Source organism: Miscanthus floridulus, chromosome 1, assembly GCF_019320115.1.
Source record: "Miscanthus floridulus cultivar M001 chromosome 1, ASM1932011v1, whole genome shotgun sequence".
NCBI classification, from domain to species: domain Eukaryota; kingdom Viridiplantae; phylum Streptophyta; class Magnoliopsida; order Poales; family Poaceae; genus Miscanthus; species Miscanthus floridulus.
This window is the reverse complement of record NC_089580.1, coordinates 173,252,272-173,268,718: the sequence shown is the minus strand read 5'-3', so window position 1 is coordinate 173,268,718 and position 16,447 is coordinate 173,252,272. Positions and strand designations below refer to the sequence as shown.

General features: G+C 43.8%; 2 protein-coding genes across 2 annotated transcripts; both read left to right on the top strand.

The window, feature by feature from the left end:
- Positions 1 to 2,530: 2,530 nt before the first annotated feature.
- LOC136502624 (basic blue protein-like) lies at positions 2,531 to 3,552 on the top strand. Its single transcript, XM_066497880.1, has 2 exons — positions 2,531 to 2,834; positions 2,950 to 3,552. The coding sequence occupies exons 1-2, from the start codon at positions 2,669 to 2,671 to the stop codon at positions 3,141 to 3,143; spliced, it is 360 nt and encodes a 119-aa protein (XP_066353977.1). The 5' UTR covers positions 2,531 to 2,668; the 3' UTR covers positions 3,144 to 3,552.
- A 1,307-nt stretch (positions 3,553 to 4,859) lies between these two features.
- LOC136502615 (ERAD-associated E3 ubiquitin-protein ligase component HRD3-like) lies at positions 4,860 to 14,660 on the top strand. Its single transcript, XM_066497875.1, has 7 exons — positions 4,860 to 5,480; positions 6,577 to 7,068; positions 8,899 to 9,114; positions 11,373 to 11,696; positions 12,322 to 12,564; positions 14,097 to 14,330; positions 14,430 to 14,660. Exons 1-6 carry the CDS (start codon positions 4,908 to 4,910, stop codon positions 14,289 to 14,291), a joined length of 2,043 nt encoding a protein of 680 aa, XP_066353972.1. The 5' UTR covers positions 4,860 to 4,907; the 3' UTR covers positions 14,292 to 14,330; positions 14,430 to 14,660.
- Positions 14,661 to 16,447: the final 1,787 nt, after the last annotated feature.

Below are 16,447 nucleotides of genomic sequence, written 5' to 3'. Positions count from 1 at the left end.
CTGTTCCTCGCCAGCGCCAAATTCTCTGAACTGAACAGTGATCACCAGCTAGCCACCATGGCAGCTTCTCAGCCTCTGGTTCCCTGAAAAACTTCACTGTACTGTCGTCCTAACATCGTCACGATGATCGCAGGAACTTGATCGATTCCGAAGAATCTTCAGCTCTTTGTTTTCCTTCGCACAGGACAAGAACAGCAATGTCAAAGGCTGCAAAAGCAGCTGTGCAAGGGCAGAAATGGCAGCAATACGAAGCTACAGGATGGGGACTCACATTCACCGATCGGCTCTGCCCTGTGTCACCTGTGGCGTCGAGGCATGTCACGGGTTTCTCGTCCTGTTTCGACACAATTATGGAGGGTCCTTCTCGAATCTCGACCTTAGCACTGGGCCAAATCCTGATTAGTACGCGAGGATGCGAGATTTTGGTGTATGCTCTCCTGTGATCGATGGTACCCGTTGGTCCAGACGCTTGTGATCTCGCGGCCGTCGAAACGACAATTTTGGTTACATCAGGGGCAACCTCCCTTGATCAAATCCATTCCAACGAATCAACCATAGCTTGGTAGAATGGTAGTCCAATTTGAGAACTTGTCAACTTGGGACCTGACTATCTGAACAAGCTAAGTAACACTGAGCCACTTGGTGTTATTTATATTTTCAGAAAACTGAGTGTGTTTTATCGCCTGGACACTCAATCACGCACAGAGTGCTTGGTAAAAAAAAGGGTCGCAAAAAAAAGAGGAAAACTTGAAGCGACTTGAGTCTGAGAAACCAGCTGCGTTAGCGTCTAATTTTTATCCCATTTTAAAAAACCTTTTTTAAAAGGTAGCCAATGAGTGAAGTAGCCTTGAGCCGTCATTGCATTAGCTACTTTGTTCGAGTGAGCCAGTTTCCGTGAGCTAAAACAACAAGCAGATTGGACAAAGAGCCACGTGCATTTCTCACGACATATACTGTTGATCGAAGGACATTTGCTGAAACATGCTTGTGTACTTCGACACAACGAACTGAAGTTGTTAGAAGACTTGGGCTGGCTCAAATAATAATTCTAAATAAATTTCAAATGTCCACTCACACATGCATGGTATGGTACTATGGTGGGGGACTTTAGTCCACATTGTTACTCTAGGAGTGAGGCTAACTTAAATAGTTGAATTGTCTCCAATTAGTTGAAACCATTGGGGAGGGAAAAATGAAGAAACACACACGCTTGCCTTGACACGTCTCGCGGGGCGGGGCAATGTTCTCGCTTCGATCTTGCAGGTGCGCAGCTTTCTTTTGCTACTCGATTTTTTTGCATGTATGGAGAAATTAAAATTACGCTGACCTATTTTGGCAAGCAATTATTCTCGTATTAATGGTGATTGCTTTAACTGTTCTAGTCAACTAACTTTCCTTAGTTGCGACGCGTGTATATATTGGGACGAGACGTCGTCCTCGATATAAACAATTCATCTCCATCTTTTACCACTGTGCTGGGCCGCCGCCGTCTTCCCCATCCCGTCGGCGACATGTTATCGGCGCCGGGAGAGTAGGTCTCTGAAGCCTAAGTCTCCCCGTGTCCCTACACCGGGTAGGGGCGTATCAGGTTTTTGGGAAGTGCCGCCGCGACTGCTTGCTGAACGTCTTCTTCCCTCTATGCCGATGTTTTGCGGATCTCCATCGACGGTCTGCTTCATCTACATTTGCGCTATCTTTAGCGCCGACAGAATGTCTATACTTTTTTTTTTGTTCGTTCTAATATTTCTTATGCTACTAGCACCAGTGAGTCTGAGTTTATATCAGATCACAGTGCTAGTGTTACTTCACACATCTATGAACATGTTGTTCTTTTTCTCAATTTCGGAATCAATTTATGTGTCGCTAAATTGCTATTATTTTTAACACAACTTGCTAGTTGCTACGATGACATAATCATGCTAGCTGAGTTACCTCGACAACGATGACATCTTCCTTGCGAAATGCAAGTATGACAATTTCTTCGCAACAGCGACTGGAAAGTGGAAAACCGAAGCATTTTCATAAGAGAGTGACAAAGACTTGTGTTTGGCCCTTGCCGTGCAGTCTCCCGAAAACCAGTTATCTGTTCACCAACCACAGAAACACTCGTCAATACAATGCACATGTTCGCCGGTTCCCCATGCAGTTTTTTTGGCGCTTGTGACTCACCGATTCACCAGTCTAGCTAGATGTGACGTGAAAGATCCAGTATAATTTGAGCAGTACAAAGATTGCCGGGTAATCTGAGGTACCCTAGCAGAAAACCCGTGAAAAGGTTGCTGTTGGTTTTGGCCAAAGGCCAAAGTAAACGATGAGAACAGGCTAGGGAATGCGTTCTAAATTTTGACTGCTGCATGTAGCAATGACTCTTCTTTAGCGAGAGACTGAGAGCTTAGGCTCAACTCAGTCCTCACTCAGCTTTTGTGGAAGGACATTTCATGCGCGCCGTGTAGCATTCGGTACAACCACCATCGCATTTCTGGTATATAATAACTGGAGGCTGTCGTGATGGATCCAGGTTCCCGGTTGGCCCCTTTCTGGCCTCTATAGAAGCACCCCCACCTTCTGGCCAGCCATCACAGCAGCTCAAACACAAAGCAGCAGCACACTCCTCTGCTCTGCCTCTAAGCACAGAAGCGCCCGAAGAAACAGCGCAGGAGCGATCGCTATGGCTCAGGGAAGCGGCAGTGCGACGCGGGGGCTTGCCCTCGGCGGCCTGCTCGCCGCTTGCCTCCTCCTCGGCGTCGCCGACGCGGCCACCCACAGGGTCGACTGGTCCTTCAACGCGGACAACTGGTCCAAGGGCAAGAGCTTCCGCGCCGGGGACGTCCTCGGTGAGCAGTGGCCAAGCAAGCCAATACCATTTCATCACAGGCAGCAGCTTTGGTGGTCTCCACTCCAAAGTCCAAACAAACACTTATTATGGTTTTTTTTTCTTCCTGCATGCAGAGTTCAACTACGACCCCTCCGTGCACAACGTGGTGGCCGTGGACGCCGGCGGCTACTCCGGCTGCCGGTCCTCCGGCACGCCGTACAGCTCGGGGAGCGACCGCGTCACGCTTGGCCCCGGCACCAACTACTTCATCTGCAGCCTCAACGGGCACTGCGGGATGGGGATGAAGATGACCGTCAACGCTAGTTGAGCACTGAAGAAGTGCATGCCCGGCCGGCCACGCATGAATAAGTGCTGTATCATCGGTGGTCCGATAGATCGTGCAAGAACTCAATCGTGTGGCAGCGCACGCAGCGTGTTCGATGGATATACGGTTCATGTGCTCTGTATGTATGCAACTGGTAGGTCAGGCATGATGTACGTGTGGGTAATGGGCATGTTAGTAAAGCGTACTACAGCTTTGTTGTTTGTTCGATCGAAGCAGTGTGCCTCTTCTGTTTCAGCCCATTCGCTGGATGGTTTCTGGGTTGATAAGCTCGGCTGATGCTGGTTTGTTGTAAAAGAAAAACACTATACCATAGCTGATAAACTCTAGTTGAAGCCAGCAAGCGAACAGGTTGTTTGTTAAATGGCATCTTTGCATGGAATGGAACAGTGGGATACTGGTTTTGTGTTATAATCTTCGCTGAATGCTGAAGCTGGAATGCGCAAAAAAAGAAATAAAAAGGAGAAAAATGGGGATGCTAGCGTCCAGACAACGCTCCTATCCCCTATGTTACGTGCCTCTTTGTTTCCCACGCCTCCTCCATTTCTCGTGCTTGCATCACCCGGACGCCTCGCCCCGCCGCGCCACCAGTCGCACACAGGGCCGCCCGCTTCCACTCCGTTTCCCGCGTGCAACCGGGGACCACCAGGGCCCTGCTTCATATCACGCAGGCAGGGACCGCCTGCGTCTACATCTGCTTCCCGCACCTGCTCTGTATTGCGCTCGCACCCCCACAAGCGGTTGTGTGCCGCGTGACTCCGGCCGTCCCATCCAACACTTGAAACATGAAAACACTTGCAACATACGTTTAAAACAGATGAAACATTTCGAACAAACATTTGCAACATACGGTATAGCCATTACAACATGTGCAACATCCCGATCTACTTTTGCAACATCAATGTGAAACACTTGCAACATACATCTGAAACACTTGAAATATACGATTGCAACATATGCTTCTTCTTGTCGTGGTGTCTTTGGCCGATCGTGGGAGACGTTGTCCCAGCCGGCGATGACCTTCTCCTGGTGGCGTGGTGCATGCCGTGGTCGCGACGGGCGAGCGTGGAGTGGGGCACGGCGAGGGATGGCCGCAACGGCAAGCCGGAGTGGGACGACGCGGCGAGGGATGGCCGCGGCGACGAGGCGGAGTGGAGCAGCGCGGCGCAGGATGGGGTGTGCGTGGGGGAGATAGCTGCGGCGGCGATGTAGATTGGGGTGGGCAGATGGCCACACGACGCAGAAAAGCACGTGATAGGCGAACGAGTCGGGAGACAGTAGCGCGCAGACCTAGAAAGGCGGTGTCCGGTCACACGGACGCCTTGCCCCTGAGCATTACCGTAAAAATCATGAAAAATGAAAAAGGACCCAGATACCTTTTTTTTGTATATATTGATAAAAATAAAAGGACAAAAATATATATACATTGCGAAATACGCAGCCCAGCCCCAAGCAAAACTATGGAAGTAATCATCGGCCGATGGGCCATATCGAAGACACTAGCGCACAGCCCAAGCAAAATCCCTCCAGTTCGGATCCACCCCAGGCCCAAACGTCCAGCCAATCACGGAGCACGGACACGTCTCCACTGCGTGTCCTATCTCCACGTCACAATCCTTGAAGGTTGAAGCTGCTCGCTCGACTGCCCCACCTGCCAGCGACGCGGTTCCCTGCTCCTAATTCCCAAGTCCCAACCCACTGTACAACGGGGGTGGGATCTCGTGTTCTCGTAAACACACGCCTTCCCCGATGGCTCGCGGCCTCCACCGCCGTCTCCTCCTCGTCGCCGCCGTCACCTTCGCCGTGGCCGCTTCTCTCCTTCGCCCAGCTGCCGCAGTGCGCCCCTTCGTTTTGGTTCTCTCCGGTGAGGATTTCCTCAAGGATTCGGCCGCGCACCCGTCCCTCCCCTCTACCGACTCCGCCGACGACGACGGGTGGGACGACTTCGCCGACGATTCGCCGGCCGCCGACCCGCTCCTCTCCCCGTCATCCTGGGTCCCCCTCCTCGACCTAACCAGCCCTCCCCCCTCTGGCGATGAGACGGACTCGCCGGCCGACGCGCTCTTCGTCGCGGGCGCCCGCGCGATGCTCTCCGCAGCGTCCGACGGGGACGACGCGGCGTTCGCCACGGCCGCCGCGCAGATCGAGGCCGCGGCAGAGGCGGGGCACCCGGGCGCGCAGTCCGCGCTGGCGTTCCTCACCGGCGCCGGGATGACGCGCCCAGCATCCCGATCGCTCGCGTTCCTGCTGCACAAGTTTGCCGCCGACGCGGGAGATCTCCAGTCAAAGATGGCCCTCGCGTACTCCTACTTCCGCCAGGAGGTGAGGTGGTCAAGACCGTTTGCTTTTAATCACTCGCACAATCTGCGTACTCTAATTGGGGGTTGAATGTTTGAGTTTGTTGGCGAACTTGCAAATTAAGGAGGTTTTAGGGTCAGATGTTAGCTTTCGTGCTTGGGGTAGATAAAATTGTTAAAGGTCGCCCTGTTAGCTTTCGTGCCAATGAGCAGTATTTTTCTCTTACAACGAATCAACCAACGGTACTTTCAACCATGGCTTATTAGCCAAGCGAACAGTGCAAGTTCCCTGGGGTGAACAGGCATCAGAATTGCAAGTTGTTTCAGTTAATCAATTGGTAGTCACACTTGCTGAAATTGGGTGTAGACTTCGATATTATTTGCTGGTAGAAATTGCAAGGCCAGTGTCTTTGCCAATTTGTAGCGTGGTTCTTATTTTTACTACATCATTTTTTTTAATTTGTGCACAAACATTACACCTTAGAGAATCAAATTCCCTCTTCATCATTGTAGGGTTGTATGTAATGGTAGGTCTACAAATTCTTCTCTAGAACTAATGCTTTCCGTGACACAAAGTCATCTTACAAGTTGGAGGTAATTTAAGAAGCAATAATCGAGCTGACGAAATTTATGACTACTAACCATGATGATTTTTTTCTTGATGAGTACCAGTGAGCAGCCTGCTTTAACCACGTTTAGTCTTTTTATCTTGCATCCAGACATTGGATGTCGGATGCAGTGTTCTCTTGTAAATTGTTGTGTTTCTTTTGATGAAACAGAATGAGGGATAGTATTTTACCTTAAAAATATTGAGTTTAGCTTCTTGCTCTAGCTTTTAATTTTTTTTGGTTGCTTGCATGTATTGCACAATCAGTGGTTATCGCAATAAGCTTTACTTCATATAAAAAAATAGGGGTTGCTCAATCTGATTCAGTATAATTTCTTTGCAGTCCTCTGGATTTATCATTTTGGGACGGTTTCTACCCTTGTTAATTGTCATATATATGCTATACTAGTTATTTTTAACCCAATTATTGTCATGTAGCTTGTTCTACTCCAGTCCACTCTATTGGTGTTTAAATTGGGCTCAACCTGTCAAATCCTATCATTTTAATTTTCAGATGTATGAAGAAGCTGTTATACTATACGCTGAGCTTGCAGAAGCTGCCCTAACAAGCTCCTTGATATCAAAGGAGCCACCAGTGATTGAACCAATCCGTCTTCACAGTGGGACTGAAGAAAATAAAGAGGCCTTGAGGAAGTCCCGGGGTGAGGACGATGAAGATTTCCAAATCACAGAGTACCAGGCACAGCGAGGCAATGCTGCTAACATGTACAAATTAGGGCTTCTGTATTACTATGGACTACGTGGGCTCCGTCGTGATTATGGAAAAGCATTTCATTGGTTTTCTAAGGCTGTTGAGAAAGGCGAGACACGAGCATTGGAGCTTCTGGGTGAGATCTATGCTAGAGGTGCTGGAGTTGAAAGGAACTATACCGAAGCATACAAGTGGTTGGCACTTGCTGCAAAGCAGCAACATTACTCAGCTTACAATGGATTGGGTTATCTATATGTTAAAGGCTATGGGGTGGAGAAGAAAAACTTGACAAAAGTAAGTATGCTGTATAAGAACTTCTGATACAATTGCATATCTATAGCTGAGCATTAGAAAACTTAAAACACTGTTGGAACTAAATGTTTCCCATTTACACTTCTCTTTAGCCTATACTGTCCTTTCTTAACAACAACAACAACAACAACAACAAAGCCTTTAAGTCCCAAACAAGTTGGGGTAGGCTAGAGTTGAAACCCAACAGAAACAATCAAGGTTCAGGCACGTGAATAGCTGTCTTCCAAGCATTCCTATCTAAGGCTAAGTCTTTGGGTATATTCCATCCTTTCAAGTCTCCTTTTATTGCCTCTACCCAAGTCAACTTCGGTCTTCCTCTGCCTCTCTTCACGTTACTATCCTGACTTAGGATTCCACTACGCACCGGTGCATCTGGAGGTCTCCGTTGCACATGTCCAAACCATCTCAACCGGTGTTGGACAAGCTTTTCTTCAATTGGCTCTACCCCTAATCTCTCACGTATATCATCGTTCCGAACTCGATCCCTTCTTGTATGCCCGCAAATCCAACGCAACATACGCATTTCCGCGACACTTAGCTGTTGAATATGTCGTCTTTTCGTAGGCCAACATTCTGCACCATACAACATAGCAGGTCTAATCGCCGTCCTATAAAACTTGCCTTTTAGCTTCTGTGGTACCCTTTTGTCACATAGGACACCAGACGCTTGCCGCCACTTCATCCACCCTGCTTTGATTCTATGGCTAACATCTTCATCAATATCTCCGTCCCTCTGTAGCATTGATCCTAAATATCGAAAGGTATCCATCCTAGGCACTACTTGACCTTCCAAACTAACATCTTCCTCCTCCCGAGTAGTAGTGCCGAAGTCACATCTCATATACTCAGTTTTAACTTTATCTGTACTTTATTTTGGTAAATATACTTCTATGCGTAACTTATCTGTAGAGATGTACTTAAATGAGTGACCTGTTAATAGCAATGGAACCCGCCACAAGAGTACCATTGATCTTGTCGACATGATTTTTCATGTTAACATCACAAAGCATAATTGTTATGGAGCAAAACTTGAGTGGTATTGTTTATTTTTCATATTTAATGTATGGTGTCCAGCTTCCATCATTTTATCCTAGTAGTTTAAGGCTAAAACATGTATTGTTACAGATATATCATGTCCCCGGATTCTCTTGCTAGTAGATTATATTTAGGGGTCATATTTATAATGTCTTAGAGTTTGGGGTGTCCCCTGTTTTAGGTCTCCATGGAGACACGTTCTTGTGAGAAACCTTTCAGTTATGCACTCTTAGCTGTTGAATAATTGCTAGTGTTTGTGAATTCATTCAATACACAAGTATATTTGCACAGGCGGTCATATTAGTGTTACCTTTATCTGTTATAGTCCTACCAGCACTAATTGTATACCATTCTGCCATGAGATCGACCAAATTTGATGCTAACTTGACAAGCAAACACCAATTACATGGGACATGTGGTCAACCACATACTGAATCTATGGCATGGCATGTCATGTGAAAACGAGTTTTGAAAGTGGAATGGAGAAGCGGGTGAGTCTTATGGATTTTTGAGATAAATACATAGAACCACTCTTTCAAAAGAAAGAAAGAAAGAAACCATGTACTTTTTTTTCTAAAAAATGCAGGAGAGCTGTGTATCATTTCATTATTAAGAAGATAAAGGAAACAAAAGAGTGTGGGTGGGGGGCTAAACCGTATACTAGTACACTAGGTTTGGCAACAGAGGCATAAAATGCAAGTAAAAAATGATTCACGTAATATATCTAGTCCAAATGCTCATGAACTTAGGAACTTGCCATCCTTTTTGTTGTTGCAGGCAAGGGAACTTTTTGAACTTGCAGCCGAGAATAAGGAATCCGGGGGACATTATAACCTTGGTGTGTTGTACCTTAAGGGTATTGGCGTAAAGAGGGATGTAATTAGAGCATGCAATCTCTTGCTTCATGCAGTTAATGCTGGGCAACCAAAAGCTATTTATCAGGTGGCGAAGCTGTTCCAGAAAGGCATTGGTCTTAAGAGGAATCTCCATATGGTAAATGACTAAGCTTCTTTTGTTGCATTGTTGGTTAAATTAAATTGCGACTGGTAACTAGGATGCCCCATGAGCTTTGTGTGATCAGATTATCCTGATCCCTGGTAAAAAGGCTTTAGGTAGAAATTTGGTTCATGAGTTATATAGACCGAAGAATGTGTGCAACGTTGGCTAATCACGTTTGATATTGATAGGTCTTTTTTGTTTTCTTGATTGATCCCCTGAGGGTAGGAATTGTTTGCTTACATTGATTCTGTGCGTAGTGTTTTCATGTTTTGGTGTGTAGAGACAAGATTCTTCCATAAAACATAGAATGTATTCAGTGGGTACTCTAGAGAAAATATTGAAGTTAATAAAGCAATCTCAAAGTAAAACACCCCAAAAAAATTTAGAAATTGTTATGTAACCATAGGTATATCCGTATATGTACATACTTTATTGAGAATAGAAAATCACATATGTAGCAATATCATCATTAAAAGCATAAATGGTTGAAGACAAACAGAAGTTCTATTTTCGTCCTTCCTCCCCCGCGAGGATAATCCAAAGTTTGCAGTGCATTCACTCCTCTTAATAACATAAGTTGTTTTGTTCAGAACTGTTTATGTATATGCCTCAAGAGTCTTGTGTAAATATTTCAGAATTTAAACGGCTATGAAAACTTGACATATGCCTGCAAGCATCATTGCCTGCTTCCTGCCGGAGCAGCAGCCCACTGCAGCCTAGTGACTTTCTGGTGATGCTATTGTTGCCAGCTGCGACCTATCTCTTATAGTACCACTACGCCCTCCTTTGGTATGGCTCCTCATTCTCAAAGAGCTTCTGCTCTGGCTTTGGATGAAGCTGTACCGAACAAGGGTCAAACGAAGTGCTTTGCTGTTGGAGCAGCCTGGAGCCAAATCCGTTTTTGTGTTAGCACGAGGGAGCGAAAAATTCTGGCTTTGCTCAGCTCCGCCCCCACAGGTAAAAGATGGGTGCAGCCCTCGTCTCTCTCTCAGCGCACCTCTTTTCTCTCTCAGCCCATGGAGGGGGAACAAGTAGCAGCAGCCAGCAAAGTTGGCATGAGGTGGAGCCGAGCAACAGACATGTGGAGTTGCAGGGAGGGGTCCTGTCAGCTATCAAGCCTCTATTGACGCCCCCCCCCCCCCCCCCCCCCTCCACACACACACACACACACACACACACAATTATTTCCCCATTGGAGGTGAGCTTTGGTGCAGTTTGAAGGATCAGCAGCGACTGTAACTTGAAGTCTGGGTGTCTGGCCAATGTAAGCAGAACACTCGCTCCTGCGCTTATTTGGACATGTGGTGCCAATGGGCTGCTTTATGGGATTAAGGGAAGGAATTATAGTGGGTCGGGATTTTTGTGATTATTTGACCCATCTTACATGCCTCCAAAACAATCCTAATGAGAGTCTTTTAATAGTAGTCATTAAGTGTCCAGTCGCCTTTTAAAAGCAGTCATTGAGTTTACAGTGCCAAAAAATCATTTCACATACTGTCTCCAGTTTGTAGTTGCCTCTCAAACTCAATCATGGGTTATTCATTATTTTCTTATCATGAACATTTGCTTATTTCGTATGAACATCACTTTGAAAACTAAGGTCAAATATATAACTCATGTGTCAAATAGGTAAGGGTACAATGGACATTTGACCCCTTCTACCCATTTCTTAAAAAAAAAAACAGGAGAAGCTGTTTTGCCAAACGTTTATCCACATGTTTCAGCTCCACTAAAGAAGCTGCTTCTTTAGAGGAGCCGAAGCTGTTTCTGAAGGAGCCAGAGCCATGCCAAACAGGCCTGTAGACATTACGCTAATCGCTGAAGTACCATGGTGTGAGGAATTTTGTCACATGCACACCCATTGGTCATATGCACACTGACTTCCTTCTTCAGATATGCCGTCTTGATTGTTTCATCAGGCAGCAATAAGCCCCTGTTCCTGTTCCTATTTTTGTATCTTGATAGTGGTACATGCCTTTACCTTTAAGACTGCACATGTGTTTTCCCATTTGTATTTTTTTTTCATTTGTATAGTTATAGTTGAATTAGATTTGTAAAAAAAAGAAGGCATACATGCTGAAATGCATATCTCAATTAATAAGACTTGGAGAAATCCTCTAGTATGCCAATTTGATTGATCTTTTTGATACTAATCTGTTAATAATACAAATAGGGAAACATGAACCAACTAAAGCAATAACTTCTGATGCCTCGATCAAGTATATAATCATCTTACTATTTTCTTGTTTCAGGCAACAATGCTGTACAAGTCTGTTGCTGAGAGGGGACCCTGGAGTTCACTGTCCAGATGGGCTCTGGAGTCTTACTTGAAAGGCGATGTTGGAAAAGCATTGCTCTTGTATTCCAGAATGGCAGATCTTGGATATGAGGTTGCACAGAGCAATGCTGCCTGGATTCTGGATAGGTATGGTGATCAAAGTATTTGCATGGGAGAATCTAGTTATTGCACAGATATGGAAAGACATCTTCGTGCACATGCTTTGTGGTGGCAAGCATCCGAGCAGGGTAATGAGCATGCTGCTTTGTTGATTGGCGATGCCTACTACTATGGTCGGGTATGTACTACAGTCATCTGACTTTTTAAAATACATAAGTTGGTTAGGGCCGCTTGTGCTAGAATTTTGAATCTGTATGCACTCCTTTTGGACTGTAGCTTTTTTGTTTAGTATCTTCAGCGGGTTCACATATGTTTTTTAAGTATTTGGGCTAAAGTTTTTTTTGTTGTTGTGGAAAACACTATTAGTGTACCTGTTAGCATGACCATTGTGTATTTGACTATTTGTACAATCATTTAAAATACGGTTAATAATATATTGATTTGAAATTATGAGTTTTGGAAATTATTTGAATATATGTTGCAGTTACTTATGACTGATGTCATCGATATAAATACCTTTTTTCTGGCAACTTATGCATTTGAACAAACCAGTCCTTCGGAGGTGCTTTTAGGGGTAGGGTTTACGTACGTGTGTTCATTGGGGTGAGGGTGCGTGCGTGTTGTGATCGTCTGCGTTGTACTGTGTAGTTCTCAAAAAAAAATGTCAAGTTTTCTTAGGCAAATTTCAGAAGCAAAATATTTGGATAAGAAAGTGAAATATCTCCATGTGGTATTACTTGGAGAATCTGCATTTGCTGAGAAACTGGCAATATGGCATCACCTACCTGTATTTCTCTGTACAGGGCGTAGCAAGGGACTACGAACGTGCAGCAGAGGCATATATGCATGCTCGGTCACAGTCTAATGCTCAGGCTATTTTTAACCTTGGGTACATGCATGAGCATGGTCATGGACTTCCCCTTGATTTGCACTTGGCAAAAAGATATTATGATCAAGCTGTTGAGGTGGATTCAGCTGCTAAGCTCCCTGTCATGCTTGCACTAACAAGTTTGTGGCTAAGGAAGAATTATGCAGACAGTTTTCTGGTAAGACATTATTTTCTGTATGTAGTAAGTACAAGTGATATGCTACTGTGACTTTCACATGGGATACCTTGTTTTGTGCTTTACGGCTTCACTTGAAACATGTATAATTATTAATAGTTTGTGCCAAAACTCTTTCCTGTACCAATTCCCAGTGGGTTGCTGCTACTGATACCTTGTAGTTATCGACCAGTTCCCAGTAACTTATACCAAATGTATTCAATGAACTTTAGTCTCCAGTCCATTAAATGATATGTTGGGAAAGCCTTCTAAGTTATTCCTATATTTGGAGTTGTCAAGTGTCATGATTATAATAAAAAGGTTTAAAACTGTTAATCTAAAGTTACTTCGAGTGGGACTAACTTGCCACATACTGATGTTAAACACACTGGTATACAAAGTATTGCCTTGGACTGGACTCAGCAAAAACAATAAGCTGGTTACAACGAATTTCCTGTCCTTGACACATGCATACTTGAATATTGTCGTTTTGTTGCCCCATATTTTGGCACTTTATTCTGATTTTATGTTCTTTAGCCTTTATTATCCAGTTTCCAGTACTTCAAAGTTCAAAGTTACTCCCTCTGTTCCAAATTATAAGCCGCTTTGACTTTTTTGGTACATTGATTTTGCTATGTATCTAGACATATACTATATCTAGATATATAGCAAAACCTATGTACTAAAAAAGTCAAAGCGGCTTATAATTTGGAATGGAGGGAGTATTCAAGAATTTGGTAACCCTTATGTTCTGGTTTGGATAGTTAACTCTTTAGCATAATCCAAGGGATTTCAACCTTCTATCGAGACAAGCAGTAGTGTTGATGCCTTGGCAGTGATAAGATACCTTTAATAGTCTTCAATTGATGAACTTTGATGGATTTGTGGAAATAAAAGTGAAACAAACAACCCCTTGTTTTGTTTCAAAAAAACAAATAACCCCTTGTGTAATGAAGTTGGAGAAGATCTATGGATAGTAAGGTGTCTTGTGCAGACTGGAAGAACTTTGATCCCAGATTTGAAACAGTCAAAATGTGAGTCTATGATTCCAAAGATACGACGCAGCACAAATATATTAATTTGGAATTTTGGTGAAAGTTTTAGCACTAAGATTGGAAAGTACTTCTAAAGCAACCCAAGAAAGTTTTGGGCAAATTTTCAAGCGTTGCAGGCCACTTGGACTACTTTTTCTGTTCAGGGTTTTGATTATTTTTCCTCTAATTAACTTTGTAGCTCTAAGGTTTGGGTCAACTCTATTCTTGTATAGTACAATGCAAGAATTTTTCCCCTTCAAAGGTTCTTTGGAAAATAAAATGACCCAACAAGCCCCAATTCATGAGCTGCTTTTCGTTTCGAGTATGGTGTGCCACATGTTGTCTTGTTTAGGCTACACTGCATGAACAAGGCGATATTGAGCCTGGGTCCTGTTGCATGTTGATGTGCTTTGTAGTTTTAGTCAATTCATGGCAAGTGCTTGCATTCGTTCTTGTTACAATATCGGCAATTGTTTTGATTAAAAAAATTCCAAATTTCAGGTTCGTTTTATCGATTCACTTCCAGAAATATACCCTGTTGTTAAGGAATGGGTGGAAGATGTTCTCATGGATGAAGGGAATGCAACAATTTTGACTCTCTTTGCTTGCCTTGTAACTGTCCTCTACTTGCGAGAGCGTCAAAGGCGTCAAGTCGCAGCAGCCAACCCCCAACAACCTGATGATGTTGCCATGTAAATGTCAGTTTTCATGACATGGGCAGCCCTGTTGCTTGAGGTACATATAACTATTCTTCCAAATCAACTTCTTATGAATGTCTACAAAACAAACAGTGCAAATGTTGAAGTTGTGGATCATATTATGGTGTTCGTCCAGGGAATTGGAGATGTAAAATGATAGCTCCTTGACGTGACTCATGTACACTAAATTGAGTAGGGACATGAAAGCCGCTGGAAACTCAGACAATGTTTGCTGCCTGGTGAATATTCACCCCTCCAAGACTTGGGAGCTATGCTTGTAAAGGACAACAATTCTTGGAAACTGGCTGCTTAGAAATGTTGTTTAGAAATATCACAGGTGTTCAAAAGTAGACTGCCCCCCCCCCCCCCCCCCCCCCCCCCCTTGTGCATTTGCATAGCCATCGAATTTCGACAGGCACACACGGAGAATATATCTGGAAGAGGCAACTTTGCAATTGGTAGTTTAGGGAACGGGTAACTTTCCATCAGCATTTAAACACACTGTATAGTTTTCGCTGGATGTGTTGATTAAAAAGGGCAGTGCATATTGGGAGAAACAAGTTTGCAATAGTACCCATCAGTGTTGGAATTTTAAACACATTGTTTTCAATAGTCTATGAGTGAATCTTGTAGCGGAGGGTGTTGAATGACGACGGCAGCCGCGCGCGCGGAGCAGCCGTTGCCGGTAGACAGAAGGGCATGTCTCGTGGTGCTGTCGAGGCAGGCCTCAGGCCGTCAGGCGATGAACCGGCCGATCTTTTCGTCCGATCTACGCCAACGATGATTAAGAGCAGCTCCAACGTTAGTTCTAACGAGGTGCGACGAAGAGATAGAATGAATGGAACTACAACGGCTGCAATACATTGGAGCTGCGGAGTTACCTTAGAAATGCCTGGCACCGGGGCTAAGAATTAAAAATATTACTCCTTCCATTTTAAATTGGAAAAAGTTTACTTAACCCCCCACCTTTCATACTTTGTCTACTTCATCCCCAACTATGAAACCTTCTGTTTTACCCCTGAACTTTTCAAAACCGTCTATGTTACCCCCCGGGCGGTTTTTTGACAGCGGTTTTGCTACAGTAACAGCGGGTTGCTACAGTGCCGGTTGTTTTAATTTTAATTTTTAGATTTATTTTCGGTGAATTTTTGATAAATCATAGAAAAATCATAAAATAAAAAATCTAATTTTATTGGACTCCACATGAGTAGATCTACACAGTGAATATATAATACGGTATGCTTTAGTACAAATTTTTTTTGTAGCTTTGGATTAATTGGAAAATCCAATTTTGTCTGTAATTAATTGGAATAATTCATAGCTGCAGCTTCTATGGTCCAATTGTGGTGAAATTTTTATGGTACGCTAATTATTGTATGCTTAAACTATAGTAAAAATTCCGTACTCATTGGACTATGTATAACTTAGTTATAGATAAATTTTAATTAATTACAGACAAAATTGGATTTTTCAATTAATCTAAAGCTACAAAAAAAATTTGTACTAAAACATACCGTATTATATATTCACTGTGTAGATCTACTCATGTGGAGTCCAATAAAATTAGATTTTCCATTTTATGATTTTTCTATAATTTTTCAAAAATTCACCGAAAATAAATAAAAAAGAAGAAAATTCGAAACACCGACACTGTAGCAAACCCGCTGTTACTGTAGCAGAACCGCTGTTAAAAACCGCCCGAAGGGTAAAATAGACGGTTTTGGAAAGTTCAGGAGGTAAAACAGACGATTTCATAGTTGGGGGGTGAAGTAGACCAAGTATGAAAGGTGGGGGGTTAAGTAGACTTTTTCCATTTTAAATTATAAATAGCTCTAGCTTTTTTTTCATATATAGATTTTGTTATGTATCTAAATACATTTTATATTTAGATACATAATAAAAGCTAGAACGACATAATTTAGAATAGAGAGAGCATTTATTGCTTCTCTTTTACTTGCTGCACAGTTAGAGCATCAGCAGTGTGCAGTTCGAAGCAGTGTGCAGTTCAAAGGTGGATCGATACAATAAATGCACCGATCAAACCTGGGTCGATACATTGCGAGGCCGATTTGATGGAGCTCCGGGTCTGTCGTATCGAACCCGCTCCTACGGAAAAAAGAAATCGTCTTGGCTCTCTCTCTCTCCTACCGTGCC